Here is a 14,899-nt window from a genome sequence, read left to right as displayed (position 1 = left end):
CCAGATCTTAAAACTGCAAGGTTAATTTAATGGAGGCAGTTTTATTTTCCTTGTCAAAGACTGTAGATTCTTCCATTAAAATGGATCAAGTGGCTGCCTGATCTTTAGCTGGGAGCTTGGGGGAGACCGAGTGATTGTCCAATTCTCACAAATGCTGACCTTGGTTGTCCCATCATCTGCTTTGCTGTAAGGCAGCTTTTGATGGCTTCACCTGCCCTGCAGGAGCTGAAGGAGCAACCCTGTCTTTCTCAGGAGATAATCATCTCAAGGATTGGTCAATTCAGTCTATTTGTTTACTTCTGGATTTATATCCTGCCTTTGGGACAGGAAGCTGGGTACAGGGTGCCCTCATCCCATTTCCCCCCACAATATCGGGTCTAGGAAGTGGGCTGGGCTGAGGGAGGGTCTCCATGGCTGAGGGGAGACTAGAAGCTTAGATTGTCCCTCTCTTAGACCAACTCTTTCAGCACAACACCATGCTGGCTCTCGCGTTGAGGGAGGGGAACTGGCCCAAAGTCACACAGGAAGTTTTCCTGGCGTGGGGACTAGAAGAGCCTGGGACTCCTCACTCCTAGTCCAACATCTTCACACAACATCATTGAGAATACGTGGTTTCCTATGCAGGTCTCTCTGGTGCTGCGAGCTTGGTTGTCTTCTGGCAGACATTTCATTCCCTAAACTAGGCACCGTCATCAGTGGTAGGCTTGACTAACTGACCAATGCTAATGATGTTACCTGGTTTGGGCATTGAAAGGTCTACAAGAAAAACCTCCCAGCTCAGAGAGCACCAAGGACCCCTCATTTCAACCCTGAGCTACAAATATTCCCCTTTATTGGCTTTCCTGTGCATTTATGCACACTGTAACAAGCCTTCTCCAACCTGGCCTTCTTCTCCAGATGCAGCAGTTCTACAACTCCTAGAATCTCCGCCCAACCGCTCGGGAACTGAAGTCTCAATTACATATTGGGTTAAGCCAGGGGTAGGCAACCTTGGTTCTTTTATGACCTGTGGACTTCAACTCCCAGAATTCCTGAGCCAGCCACGCTGAGGGAAAAGGGAGAGGTTTGCAAGCTGAGCCATGCTGGCTCAGGAATTCTGGGAGTTGAAGTCCACAAGTCATGAGGGGGCCATAGTTCCCCCATGCTGGTTCAGGAATTCTGGGAGTTGAAGTCCACGAGTCATAAAAGAGCCAAGGTTGCCTACTCCTGCCCTAGACCAGGGGTAGGCAACCTTGGCTCTTTTATGACTCGTGGACTTCAACTCCCAGAATTCTTGAGCCAGCCATGCTGAGAGGAAAGGGAGAGGTTTCCAAGCTGAGCCATGCTGTCTCAGGAATTCTGGGAGTTGAAGTCCATGAGTCATAAAAGAGCCGAGGTTGCCTACCCCTGGGTTAAGCCATGACTCAGGAACACCCCCAGCCTCCACTGGCCCACCCACCCACCCACCCACACCTACCCACCTACCCACTGTTCTCCCCCGCTGGCCTGCTTCTCTGGGACTTTGCTCACATGAGGTCCTCTCTTAATGCCCCACACGGCCTCTGGGTTACAACAGTAACCGGGACCGCCATTGCTAAGCAATGGGGTCACCTGCCATCGTGCTTGGCCACCGCGTTGTTTAGCAATGGAAGCTCTGGGCCCAACTGCCATCATAGTCTGAGGACTAGCTGTAGACACTACAAGGTGCGCAGATGAAAGGACACTGAGGGGGAGGAACAGTAGGGCAAAAATGGGACTCTGGGTCGGCTGCTTTCCACTCACTGCCCGCAACACAGGGAGGGAGTTACCTTTCTGCTTACTGACTTTTCTTACGGTCATGGCCGCTTGTCGTTTCTGGTTCTCAGAAATTTCAAAGCCTGGAGAGGGAAGAGGAGGGGGGAGAGAATGAACGCTCTGCAGAAACATATCCCCTCTTCTCCAAGGGGATTTCCTGAAGGCTTGAAGATAGGGATTAATCCAACAGGCCTGATTATGCCTTCATATATTTTTTTTTGCTTCTTCTCCTTCCCTTTCTTTTTCCCTCCCTCCCTCCTTCCCCTCCTTCCCTTCCTTCCTTCCTTCCCTTTCTCTTTCTCTCCCTCCATTTTCTCCTTCCCTCCCTCTCTCCCCTTTCTTTTCCCCTCCCTCCCTTCCTTTCTTCCTTTCCCTTTCTTCCTTTCCCTTCCTGCCTTCCTTCCCTTTCTCTTTCTCTTTCTCTCCCTTCATTTTCTCCTTTCCTCCCTCTATCCCCTTTCTTTTTCCCTCCCTCCCTTCCTCCCTTTCTTCCTTTCCCTTCCTTCCTTCCTTCCCTCCTTCCTTCCTTCCTTCCCTTTCTCTTTCTCTCCCTCCATTTTCTCCTTCCCTCCCTCTCTCCCCTTTCTTTTTCCCTCCCTCCCTCCCTCCCTTTCTCTTCCTTCCTTCCTTCCTTCCTTCCTTCCTTCCCTTTCTCTCCCTCCATTTTCTCCTTCCCTCCCTCCCTCCCCTTTCTTTTTCCCTCCCTCCTTCCCCTCCTTTCTCCCTTTTCCTTCCTTCCTTCCTTCCATTTCTGTTTCTCTCCCTCCATTTTCTCCTTCCCTCCCTCCCTCCTTCCCTTCCTTTCTTCCTTTTCCTTCCTTCCTTCCCTCCTACTCTTTCTCTCCCTCCATTTTCTCTTTCCCTCCCTTCCTTTCTCCCTCCCCTTCCTCCCTCCCTTCTTTTTCTCCCTCCGTCCCTCCTTTCCTTCCTTTCTCCCCCCTCCCATTTCATTCCTCATGCTAGTTTTTTCCTCAATGCATTATGTACACACAAAAGTTTTGCATGCACTCTTCCCCTGAAGATAGCCGCGCTGTTTGCAAGTCACCTTTCTGATGTGAAACTTCTTGTTCCACAGTTTTGGTGTGGGTTTTTTTTTTTTCTCCTTCTGGTGCACTGCTTCTTAATATCTACGGTCCTAGGCCTGCTTTTGATTTGTGTGCTGTCGTGCATAATTGAATTTTGCCATTAGTGCATAAGTGCAAGAGCACCACCCTCTGCTCCTAGAGTCATTGCACCAATTCACTCCGCTCCATAATTTATGGAGCACATTCCCCTTCGCCCAATGAGACGAGATATCCCACAGTGCTGCACTCCAGTTCATGTACTGGTTTGGAAATTGCAAAGTGGATATACATTTCCATGAAAATGCAAACCAATGGAATTTTTCTTCCATCCTTCCAAACCAGTCAGTTCAACCTGCATGCACCCATTTTCTGAAGTGCTTGCCAGTCACAGGACTGTTGCTTCCAATCACTGGCTCCTTTAGACCAGGGGTCCCCAACCTAACATCTGCGGTCCACTGCTGGGCTGTGGGACAGGCTGGCCAGTACATGCATGTGTGCGTGCACTCACCCCCACTTGCGCTAGCACCTGCAGACCTATTTGCGCATGCACGTGGGGCTAGCAGCAGCAGTGGCTAGCACCTGCATGCATATGCAAATGGGGCCGCTAGCACCATGCAGGTTGCGCGTCCTGTTTGTGCATGTGCACGGAGCTAGCAGCAGCGGTGGCTAGCACCTGCATGCATGCACAAACGGAGGTGTTAATGCCGTATGGGTGCACAAGGCCCCGTTCATGTGCGTGTGCACGCAAATTTCCCAGCTGCTCCTTTTCCCTCCGGGCCGCCAGGATGAAAAGGTTAGTGACCTCTGCTTTAGACAGGTTGGGGCTAAACTCTTAAGATTTCCCATCAGTGTGGGCAGGATGGCTGGGAATTTGGGGAGCCCTGTCATACCTTAAAGATTTTGCATTGGGAAAGAGACAATACCTTCCTGTCCATTGAAGTGCATCAAGCAAAAGCTTCATACTTTCTTCAAGGCCTCTTTGCTCCACTCTGCCTTATACGCTTGAGCTCCTTTGAAGGCAGCACAAGCATTTCCTTCAACCGGAGCCCATGGATTTCTACGTCATGAGAGACAGATTCGGGAACAAAAGTAGGCTTTTCTATATGAGGAGACCAACTGGCGGTGCAGTGGTGAGAATGCGGTATGGCAGGCTAAGTCTGCCCACTGCCAGCAGTTCGATCCTGGCAGGCTGAAGGCTGACTCAGCCTTCCATCCTTCCGAGGTCGGTAAAATGAGGACCCAGATTGTTGGGGGCAAATACGCTGACTCTGTAAACCACTAAGGGGTTTACATATATATATGTAAACCCCTTAGTGGTTTATATATATATATATATAAGCACTTAGATATATAATCTAAGTGCTGTTGCTATTGCTATCATGCAAGGAGAAACACAAGGTTGCAGTTCCCCATTGCAAGAATGGATAATAAGGAAGGGATAGTGCAACCTGTTGGTTCCTCTTTCAGGAGATTCCAGATGGGTTTGGAAGCCAGTGGACAAATGGTACAGCAGGAGGCCAACATTCAACATCTGGCCAGGAGGGAAGAAGGGTTCCTGATCTCTATTTATTTATTTAGTGTATGGTATATCATGCATGGACTAGCAATACTTATTAATATTTCACCTAGATTAGTAAAATTATGCCCTCATTTTTTTGCTTCTTCTCCTTCCTTCCTTCCTTCCTTCCTTCCTTCCTTCCTTCCATTTCTTTCTCCTTTTCTCCCTCCATTTTCTTTTTTCCTCCCTTCCTTTCTCCCTTCCTCCCCTTCCTTCCTCTCTTCTTCCCCTTTCTTCCTCCCTCCCTCTTCCCTTCCTTTCCCTCTCCCTCCCTCCCTCCCTCCCCCTTCCTTCCTTTCTTCCTTCCTTCCCTCCCTCCTTCCCTTCCCTCCCTTTCTCTCCCTCAATTTTCTCCTTCCCTTCCTTTTTCCCTCCCCATCCTCCCTCCCTCCCTCCCTCCCTCTCTCCCCTACCCTCACTCCTTCCCTCCCTTTTCATTCCTCATGCTAGTTTTTCCCCAATGCATTTTGTACACACATAGTTTTGTATGTACTCTTCCCCTGTACGCTGATCCACATGCATACGGATCATATGTTGAAATACCAATGTCTAGGCCAGGGGTAGGCAACCTTGGCTCTTTTATGACTTGTGGACTTCAGTACCCATAATTCCTGAACCAGCCATGCTGACTCAGGAATTCTGGGAGTTGAAGTCCACGAGTCATAAAAGAGCCAAGGTTGCCTAGCCCTGGTCTAGGCTATCTAACCATTGAAACACAGCATCATTTATATTAAAAAAAAATCCGATACTGGGCCAGTATATGCCCTCAGCTTACAGCTGGTCACAATGTGATCTAAAGTGTGACGTGGGACCCCACAGTCACACCGAGGGGAGGATGCTGTGGCCCATTTATACAGAGAGTCCCAGCAGACACCGTGTGAGGTGCGAATCCTATTCCTCACCTCTGAGTACCTGCTTAGAACCTCGTGTCTTACCTATCTTCTCATCTTCTTGCACCATCTTTCTCTCCTCGCGGAAAGCTCTGAGCCACCTCAGTTTCTCTTCCAGCTTCTTGGCAAAAAACAAGTGCATTTCCTCCGTCTCCTTGTTATGTAGCTTGAAAGCGTTCTTCATGCTCACGTTGAAGTCGTCATCCCGTCCATCTTCGATATCCAAAACCTCATAGCGGTCCATGTCGATCCGTCCCTTGTAGTACAAGATGTCTCTTCTTATCAGATCCTGCAGGAGAACAGGCATTATCGGGACAGCCGTTCAAAACTGTGTCATGTTTAAAACTCTGATTTCATCTCCTCAGGAGAAGTGAACACAATCGCTAGAATGGCGAAGCGATTCATTCAGACGGCTACAAAAAACCAACCTTGGATGGAACCAGCGGAGGAGCTGGCACCTTATTTAGACAAAGGCTGGGAAGCATTGAAAGTGTTGAATAGATTGGGCACAGGTACAACAAGATCTAGGGACACTCTGAGTAAATGGGGCTATCCGGTGGCTTCTGCTCTTTGTGATTGTGGTGACAGGCAGACAACAACTCATATGTACACCTGTCCTTTGTGTCCCGATTGGTACTACACAAGTTGGCCATGCCAAGTTGTCTCATTTCCGAACAAGGAGACCTGATATAGAGAGGACAAGCTCCTCAAGGTTTTCAAAAAGGTATTTCATCTTAGCACACTAACAATGACAAAACATCCCAAACATCTCTTGAGAATGAGTAAATTTTGAGACATCACCCTGCCAACCAAAGTACGTATAGTCAAGGCCATGGTTTTTCCAGCTGGAATGCATGACTATGAAAGTTGGACCCTAAGAAAGGCTGAGTGCCAAAGAATTGAGGCCTTTGAACTCTGGTGCTGGAGAAGACTCCTGTGAGTCCCCTGGACTGCAAGGTGATCAAACCGGTCAGTCCTAGAGGAGATCAACCCTGACTGCTCTTTAGAAGGCCAGATCCTGAAGTTGGAACTCAAGTCTTTTGGCCACCTAATGAGAAGGAAGGACTCACTGGAGAAGAGCCTAATGCTGGGAAAGATTGAGGGCAAGAGAAGAAGGGGATGACAGAGAATGAGGGGGCTGGAGGGAGTCACTGAAGCAGGAGGCATGAGCTTCAATGGACTCCAGAAGATGGTAGAGGACAGGAAAGCCTGGAGGAACGTTGTCCATGGGGTCGCGATGGGTCGGACACAAGTTCACAACTAACAATAACAAATTTTGAGTAAAATCCACAGGGACTCCTTTATCTTTTTTACGGAGGCAATATTTTGGAAATATTCAAAGTGCCATATCGAGTAAGCTGGGCCACTATTTTAAAATACATATATTTTGTTGAAGAGCAGCTAGATGAGCCTAGCACAACATTGCACCATGCCTAAGTCATCAACTTCGCTAGCTATTCATTCCAGCTGGACAAATATGGAACTCTGCAAACATCAGAATGTTCCTACGGAAGAGTAAAATGTAAGTGTTTTGAAAACAGTCTACCCAAGGAGAAGAAGGGTCCAAGTTTTAACTTTATCTTACAAACAGTAAGAAACCTTCACGATTCCTGACAAACTAATTTCCGAATAGCTTCAATGACACAACAAAAAGGTTGCCTGGTATAAATCAGGCACGTGGCCCAGATGACAGCTCGCCAGTAATATAAACCCTGATATTATAAAAGACCAACTCCATTGGAAGGAGCACACCATCGCCCTTTGAAATTTAAACAGCCAATTTAATGAGAAGTGAACCAAAGCAGAGTTTTACGAAAGAAGTCATAAAGTCATAAATAAATCTTTAGCTTCCTGGTGCCAAACTCAGAATTCCTCAAGCAGGACGAAGATGAAGTTTCTGGTCATTTTTTATTTATTTGTTTGGTCAAGTTTGGGGGGGGGGAAAGGACACTGTTAAGAGAAGTGTCAGATTGAAATATGAAATGTTTGCAGTACAAATTAGAAATAAAAACGGAGCAAACATCATAATTTAATATCCATTTGCATAGCAGGGGCTTCAGCCAAGCCTAATTTTACATAAGTTTACTTAAACAGAGAGACTCATTTGGAACAGCTGGTGCCAGGCCTATTTTTAAAAAGAATTTTAAATGGTAAAAGTTATTTGAGCAGCTGACATAGGGGTACAGCAGATGGTCCCCTGATCTAGTCCCAAGTGGCTGAACATGTAGGCAACTGACTTAATTGTGTCTTTAAGGGATGAGTCAGGAGAGAAAAGGAAAGGGAGAGAGAAGAAGGAGAGAGAAGAAGAAAAAGAAGGAGCAGGAGGAGCAGAAGGAGGAAGGAAGGAAGGAAGGAAGGAAGGAAGGAAGGGATGGATGGATGGAGGAGAGAGGAGAAGGAGAGAGGAGAAGAAGAAAAAGAAGGAGCAGGAGGAGCAGAAGAAGGAAGGAAGGAAGGAAGGAAGGAAGGAAGGAAGGAAGGAAGGAAGGAAGGAAGGAAGGAAGGAAGGAAGGAAGGAAGGAAGGGAGGGAGGGAGGGAGGGAGGAGAAGGAGAAGAAGAGAAAGTGAGTGTGTGAGTGTTAGCTTTATGATCAAAGCAAGGAGAACATGAACTGAAGCAAGATTCTGTGGAGTATTTAATGCCATGGTAGTGGAGACCAAAGGACCAGGGTGGGGAGCATCCAGACCTCCTGCTGTTGCTGAAAAGACATTTCTAACATCAGTCACTCTTGACCATGTATGGTGGAGCTTCAGGTGAGATCTACTAGTTCCTCACCTCTGGGAAACAAATGGGAAGTGAGTCAAAGAACTTGGGGAGAAGTCAAATGGGGCAGGAATTGTACCTAATGACCTGTCTGTCTCCAGAGCAGTGTTTTTCAAACCCAGTAACTTTAAGCTGTGTAGGCTTCAAGAGGGTAAAATATAAAATGCTTTTATAACCACTGTCTTTATAACCTTTTCTTTCTGTTCTCTCCTTTTTTTTTATTTTCTCTTACATATTCACCATGCTTTCTTTTCAATTTGGGGGGAGGTAATATTTGTACTACTTTGCTAAAAATTTCTTAAATTAAAAAAAAATATTTAAAAAGATGGCTTGACTTCAGCTCCCAGGATTCCCCAGCCAGTCAGAATCATGGGAGTTGAAGTCCACCCATCGTAAAGCTGCCACGCTTACAAAACACTGACCCAGAGGGTCCCAGGTTGGAGAAGACTAATCTATGAATACAAAGAATTATTTTTGGTGGTTATCAGACTGAAAAGAGAAGGTGAGCATTTGCTGTCTGTATATATTGAATTTATGGAAATGGAGACCAAAGGAAGACAAGATGTACTTGATACTCAAAGTGCAGCCCATACAGAATAACATAATTGGAAGGGACCTTTGAGGTCTTCTAATCCAACTCTCTGCTCAAGCAGGAGACCTATACCATTTCGGACAAATGGTTGCCCAGTCTCTTCTTAAGAGCCTCCAGTGATGGAGCACTCAAAACTTCTGGAGGCAAAACTTCTGATTGATTGTTCTCACTGCTTCTCTCCTTGATTCATTTCCATCCTTTGTTTCTAGTCCTGCCTTCTGGTGCTTTGGAGAATAGCTTGACTCCCTCTTCTTTGTGGCAGCCCCTGAGATACTGGAACACTGCTATCATGTCTCCCCTAGTCCTTCTTTTCATTAAACTAGACCAATGATGGCAAACCTTTTAGAGACCGAGTGCCCAAACTGCAAACCAAAACCCACTTATTTATCGCTGGCTGCCAGGTGGGCGTGGCCCACTGGGTGGACGTGGCTGTGGTGGTCATGGCAGATTAGGTGGGTGTGGCCAAGGTGGGCGTGATCACCTCAATGTTGCTCGTGGGGAGGGACGTCTGTGGGGGCCAGGCAGGGCTGGGGGAGATCCAGGGGGTCTCTGGCAGGTGGGGCGGTGGGCAGGAGGCTCGTCCTGCGGGTTAAGGTGAGGCAAGGTGAGGCAGGGTGGGGGTGCCCTTGTCACAGGGCAAGGTGACTCAGGGGCCGGGGTGGCTGCTTCCTGACACCATCGGCCCCTGCACACAGAGGCCAGCGAGCGCATGGGTGCTGGGATGCATCCGGCCATGTGGGACCTCGGCAAGTTAGCGGGCAGCTGGTTGAAGAGGGATGATTGCCATCTCCAGGGCATGGCGCACGTGCCCACATAGAGGGCTCTGAGTGCCGCCTCTGGCACGTGTGCCATAGGTTCGCCACCACTGAACTAGACATACCCAATTCCTGCAACCGTTCTTCATATGTTTTAGCCACAAGGCCCCTAATCATATTTGTTGCTTGTCTGCACTCTTTCCTCTTGACATCTTACTGCTTTACAAATATTTCCTATATTGCACACCTAAGTGCTATTTAAATAATAACCCACAGAAGATTGGATTGTAAACTTGGTGGAACACCCAGAAAAGGCGAAGCTCACCATTTTGTGGCAAAGTTGATTAAGCTCTGATAGATAAAGATAGAAAAGATAAAAGACTTTTTTGAAAGACTAAAAAACTCACATGGACTTTTTGTTGAAAGAAGAAAAGACCGAACTGATTATTTAGGGACTGGAGGGTTAGAAAGTGTTAAAGAGGGAGGGAAAAGTAGAAATCAAAATTCTATGTTTTCTTTCCTTTAAAATATTATTTCAATAATACCTGTAACTTTACTGTTGATCAGTCAATAGGCCATATCAAAATGCAGAACGTAAAACACAAACATTAATAAAACTATATATAAAAATGGAGTAAAATAGATTATTTTTTTAAAAGAATCGTATTTCTGTGTCACCTCTACAGTTTATCCCAATCAGACCCACATATGTGCTATTTAAATAATACATTTCTGAATCAATCAAAACTTTGGGGTGCATTTTTCTTTCCTATTCCAATACTTTTAATGCCAAGAGCTGCACCAGACCTCTGAAAACCCGGCTGCATCTGATGGATACCTCAGTTCCAACCCAACCCTTCATTTGAGATGTGCATATCTGCTAGCATCTTAATCTGGAGTGGCAGGACCAACGAGTCGCATCAGCATATTAACGGACCTGGCTTAAAATGGAGTGGCAAGGAAGAACTGGGTGTAGCTGCTTTATCAGCTTTATGAACTGATAGGCTGTGATGGCTGCTGAAAGCAATTTTTGGCAAGCCAGGCTTATATTTTATATTTTAGCAAGCCACAATATAAAAAAGATGTTGAGACTCTGGAAAGAGTGCAGAGAAGAGCAACAAAGATGATGAGGGAGCTAGAGGCTAAAACATGTGCAGAACAGTTGCAGGAATTGGGTATGTTTGTAAGCTGTTTATTGTTTGTAAGCTGCCTAGAGTCGCTATGAGTGACTAGGCGGCTATATAAATTTTCTAAATAAAATAAAATTAAAAAAATAAATATGCCTAGTCTAGTGGAAATAAGCATCTATCGGGGTGACATGCTAGCAGTGTTCCAATATTTGAGGGGCTGCCACAAAGAAGAGGGGGGTCAAGCTATTCTCGAAAGCACCAGAAGGTCAGACAAGAAACAATGGATGGAAACTAATCAAGGAGAGAAGCAACCTAGAACTAAGGAGAAATTTCCTAGAGGTGAGAACAATTGACCAGTGGAACCGCTTGCTTCCAGAAGTTGTAGGTGCTCCATCATTGGAGGTTTTTAAAAAGAGACTGGATAGCCACTTGTCTGAAGTGGTATAAGGTCTCGTGCTCAAGCAGGGGGCTGGACTAGAAGACCTCCATGGTCCCTTTTCAACTCTGTTATTCTGTTATTTGTCTTGGATCCAAGATCCAATGCTGGCTGGTGGAACTCTCCAAGGTGCTGAAGCATGTCGGACTGTCAAGAGATGCCTTACGTTGGATTCCTGTTTGAGCATCTATCCTTTTGCATCTATCAATCCATAACTGATATTCTAACAGTCTTCATTCCCTGTTTAAACTGCTCTGAAAGTTACTGTCCGTACTACAGCCAGATTTTGCTGTGATTAAAATGGAAACTGTTCTCCTACAAGGACAATTTTGGAAAGCAGATATCATTATAGGCTGGCATCCCTGCCCTCTTTTTTTCTACTTCTTTCTCTTTCCCTTTATTTCAAGTCAAAGGTCCTGGAAATAATTTGAAGAAAGAGGACTGCTGGGATGATTAACCAGAAATCATATCCTTCTTTGCATTAAAAGCTGATCTATTTTACAAAAGTGACTCTGAGCTGCCTCTAAGGAGAGTGAGACCTCAGCTTGATTGCTTAAACAGAATTCTACTTCATTCCAATTTCTCTCCCTAATACTGAAAATTTAATCTGAAGCTTAATCAACTTTGCCACCTGCTCTTGAAAGGTATTCCCTCATCAAAGCTTTGCCTGCAGATTTTTAAAAAAAAAGAGGGGGAGAAGAAAAGTGAGTGTGTTTTCTGGTGATAGTCTTAAAATAGAATTAATCTTACACAACTGCATATATCATATCTCGGCAAGAAGACATTAACCAAGCCTGCAATCAAAAGGGGGCCTTCAGGACACACGATCCAATCCCCACTCAGTGCACAAATCCAAATAAAAAATTCCTGATCAATGGCTGTCCAAGTCCTGTGTGAACACATCCAACAAGAGAGATGTCAACTACTAGGCTAGGAGACTGGTTCTGCTATGAAGCTGTCCTTTGCATCCCATTTTGGGGCAACTGTATTTCACTTAGATCAGAGGAACCGAAGAACTAGAAGCACATACGGCAATGATTTAAGAACGGAACAAGGGATATTACGAATTAAAAATAATTTTAACTCAACTAAGTGTATTCATAAATGGTTTGAGAGAAAACCGAACAAGAGAGATAGTATGGTCGAAGGGTGACATCATTGGATCCACAGCTGGAAGAGTCAACTTCTTCAGTTGCAGAGGCTGACCAAGTGAGTTTTGGGCCAGGCAATATTTTTACTATTATTATTATTAGACTTTTATCCCACCTTTGTTACTTTATAAGTAACTCAAGGCAGCAAATGTACTTCCTATTTTCCGCACAACAACCTTGTGAGGTGGATTGGGCTGAGAGAGTGTGACTGGCCCAAAGTCACCCACCTGGCTTTCATGGGACTAGAACTGGGACTAGAACTCTCTGTCTCCTGGTTTCTAGCCTAGATCAAACTGGCTTACAGGAAAAATAGGAAGAAAGAGCACTATGTCTACCATCTTGATCTTCCCAATGAAGGACAGACATAACTCTAACAAAATAAATACCATAATTTACAAGGGAGAAAAAACCTCCGGGGAAAAAGCAAGAGAGTGAGCTGTACCTGACGTGGTGTATCTATCTAGTCAAAATCCTTACACAATCCTGGGTTGCATAAACAGAGGCATAGAATCAAGATCACATGAAGTACTAGTACTGCTTTACAAAGCCCTAGTAAGACCACACCTGGAATACTCCAACCAATTCTGGTCATCATACTACAAAAAAGATGTTGAGAGTTTGGAAAAAGTCCAGAGAAGAGCAACTAAGATGATCAAAAGCCTGGAGACTAAAACATACGAAGAATGGCTGTGGGACTTGGGTTTGGCTAGTCTAAAGAAAAGAAGAAATAGGGGAGACATCATAGCAGTGTTCCAGTATTTGAGGGGCTGCCACAAGGCAGAAGGGGCCAGGTTGTTCACTAGAGCACCAAAGGGAAGGACAAGAAACAATGGTTGGAAGCTGATCAAGGAAGTTTCTCCTGGATTTAAGGAGAAACCTCCTGACAGTGAGGACAATCAAGCAGTGGAAGAGCTTATCCCCAGAAATTGTGGACGTCCCATCACTGGAGATCTTTAAGAAGAGACTAGACAATCACCTGTCTGAGATGGTGTGGGTTCTCCTGCTTAAGCGGGAGGCTGGACTAGAAAACCTCCAAGGTCCCTTCCAGCTCTATTCTATTCTAACTTCCTGTTAGGTTCCAAGCCTATCGATAACTCCAGGCTTTAAGCCTAGAAAGCAAGGTGATTTTTTTCCCCAGGATACTGAAATCTGGATTTGTCTTCAGCGAGCAACAGTCACTGTACTGCAGGATACATCCTGCTGTGTTTGGATTTTGGCTTCAGAGGCTGACCCACTTCACGGGATTCTTCTTTTAGCAGGATCTAAATCAGATCTGAAGCATTACACCTAGCAGCATTTTTCACTCCACGTGAGATGCAAAAGGATTTGACAGGGTTTTAACATGGTTTTTCAAGGATCTTTGGTGTTGGAATGAAGATTAAAAGAAACCAACCACCATGGGAAAATCCAGTTGCATCCTCTGATCAGAATCGGATATTCGAGAGAGTGGAATTGCTATATTGCTATTTATTACTAGAAGGGAAAACATTAAAGGACAATTGACTTAGGTTTCCTCTAAACAGATCTAATAAGGAGATAATAACCAGGTAAGTGGTCCATTAACTATCAGCATTTATGCTCAATTTGCTGTGAGCAAAGCGGTACAAAGGAAGCTGCTGTTATCTTTTGTGGTCCGAATAAAAACAAGCAACACATAAGGAAGGAGCACACTACCAACAGAAGATAATCTCTGTAGCTCAGGGATGAAGTATGAGGTCCCTGGCGCAACTGATCATGTTGCTTAGTTGGGTAATGAAATGTCTGCAAGGAAACAACCAAGCTGAGAGCCCCAGGACACCACAGTTCTTCTGCTTTTCCTTTCTCTTCTCCTTATCTCCACAAACCCCTCTCTCTTCTATCACTGATGATGTTATCTAGTTGGATAATGAAACGCTTGCAAGAAAACAACCAAGTTCAGAGAATACCAAGGACCCCACAATCTCCTCCTCCTCAATAGAATAGAATAGAATAGAATAGAATAGAATAGAATAGAATAGAATAGAATAGAATAGAATTATGGAAGAATAGAATAGAATTATGGAAGAATAGAATAGAATAGAATAGAATAGAATAGAATAGAATAGAATAGAATAGAATAGAATAGAATAGAATTATGGAAGAATAGAATAGAATAGAATAGAATAGAATAGAATAGAATAGAATAGAATTATGGAAGAATAGAATAGAATAGAATAGAATAGAATAGAATAGAATAGAATAGAATAGAATAGAATAGAATAGAATAGAATAGCAATGTTGGAAGTGACCTTGTAAGTCATTTAGTCCAACGCCCCGCCCAAGTAGGAAACCCTACACCGTTTCTGACAGGTGGCAGTCCAGTCTCTTCTTGAACGCCTTCAGTGATGAAGCACCAAAATCTGAAGGCAGTCTGTTCCATTGGTTGATTGTTCTCACTGTCAGGAAATTTCTCCTTATTTCTAGGTTGAATCTCTCCTTGATCAGTGTCCATCCATTATTCCTTATCTGGCCTTCAGGTGCTTTGGAAGATAGGTTGACTCCCTCCTCTCTGTGACAGCCCCTCAAATATTGGAGCACACATGGCGCACACATGGAGCACACTGCTTGCAACCCAGGGCTGGCCAATTATTGTTCTATTCCAGCCTATTGCCATCCTTGTTAGAGGCACAAGGACCAAACCCCTGCTGATACAATAGGCTGGAAACTTTAAAACAAAACAAATTCCTTTTATTTGGGTGACAAACCTGTCAATTAGTCCAAAACACAAACAGCAAAACTCAAGTCCAAAGGAAGGAAATAGTCCACAG

The 14,899-nt window shown here is 45.0% G+C and overlaps 1 protein-coding gene across 2 annotated transcripts in view; it reads right to left on the bottom strand.

The window, feature by feature from the left end:
• Positions 1-14,899, bottom strand: part of ARHGEF9 (Cdc42 guanine nucleotide exchange factor 9) — a 96,684-nt gene that overhangs the window by 3,739 nt on the left and 78,046 nt on the right. For both annotated transcript variants that reach the window (XM_015810775.2, XM_029283107.1), the window contains 2 exons: positions 5,331-5,574; positions 1,788-1,856 (listed from right to left, as the gene is read on the bottom strand). In XM_015810775.2, the coding sequence (XP_015666261.2) occupies positions 1,788-1,856; positions 5,331-5,574 (313 nt within the window). The remainder of the gene's footprint in view (positions 1-1,787; positions 1,857-5,330; positions 5,575-14,899) is intronic.

The sequence above is a fragment of the Protobothrops mucrosquamatus genome, unplaced genomic scaffold (assembly GCF_001527695.2).
Source record: "Protobothrops mucrosquamatus isolate PMUCROS unplaced genomic scaffold, P.Mucros_1.0 scaffold19, whole genome shotgun sequence".
NCBI classification, from domain to species: domain Eukaryota; kingdom Metazoa; phylum Chordata; class Lepidosauria; order Squamata; family Viperidae; genus Protobothrops; species Protobothrops mucrosquamatus.
This window is presented reverse-complemented; position numbering and strand designations above follow the sequence as displayed.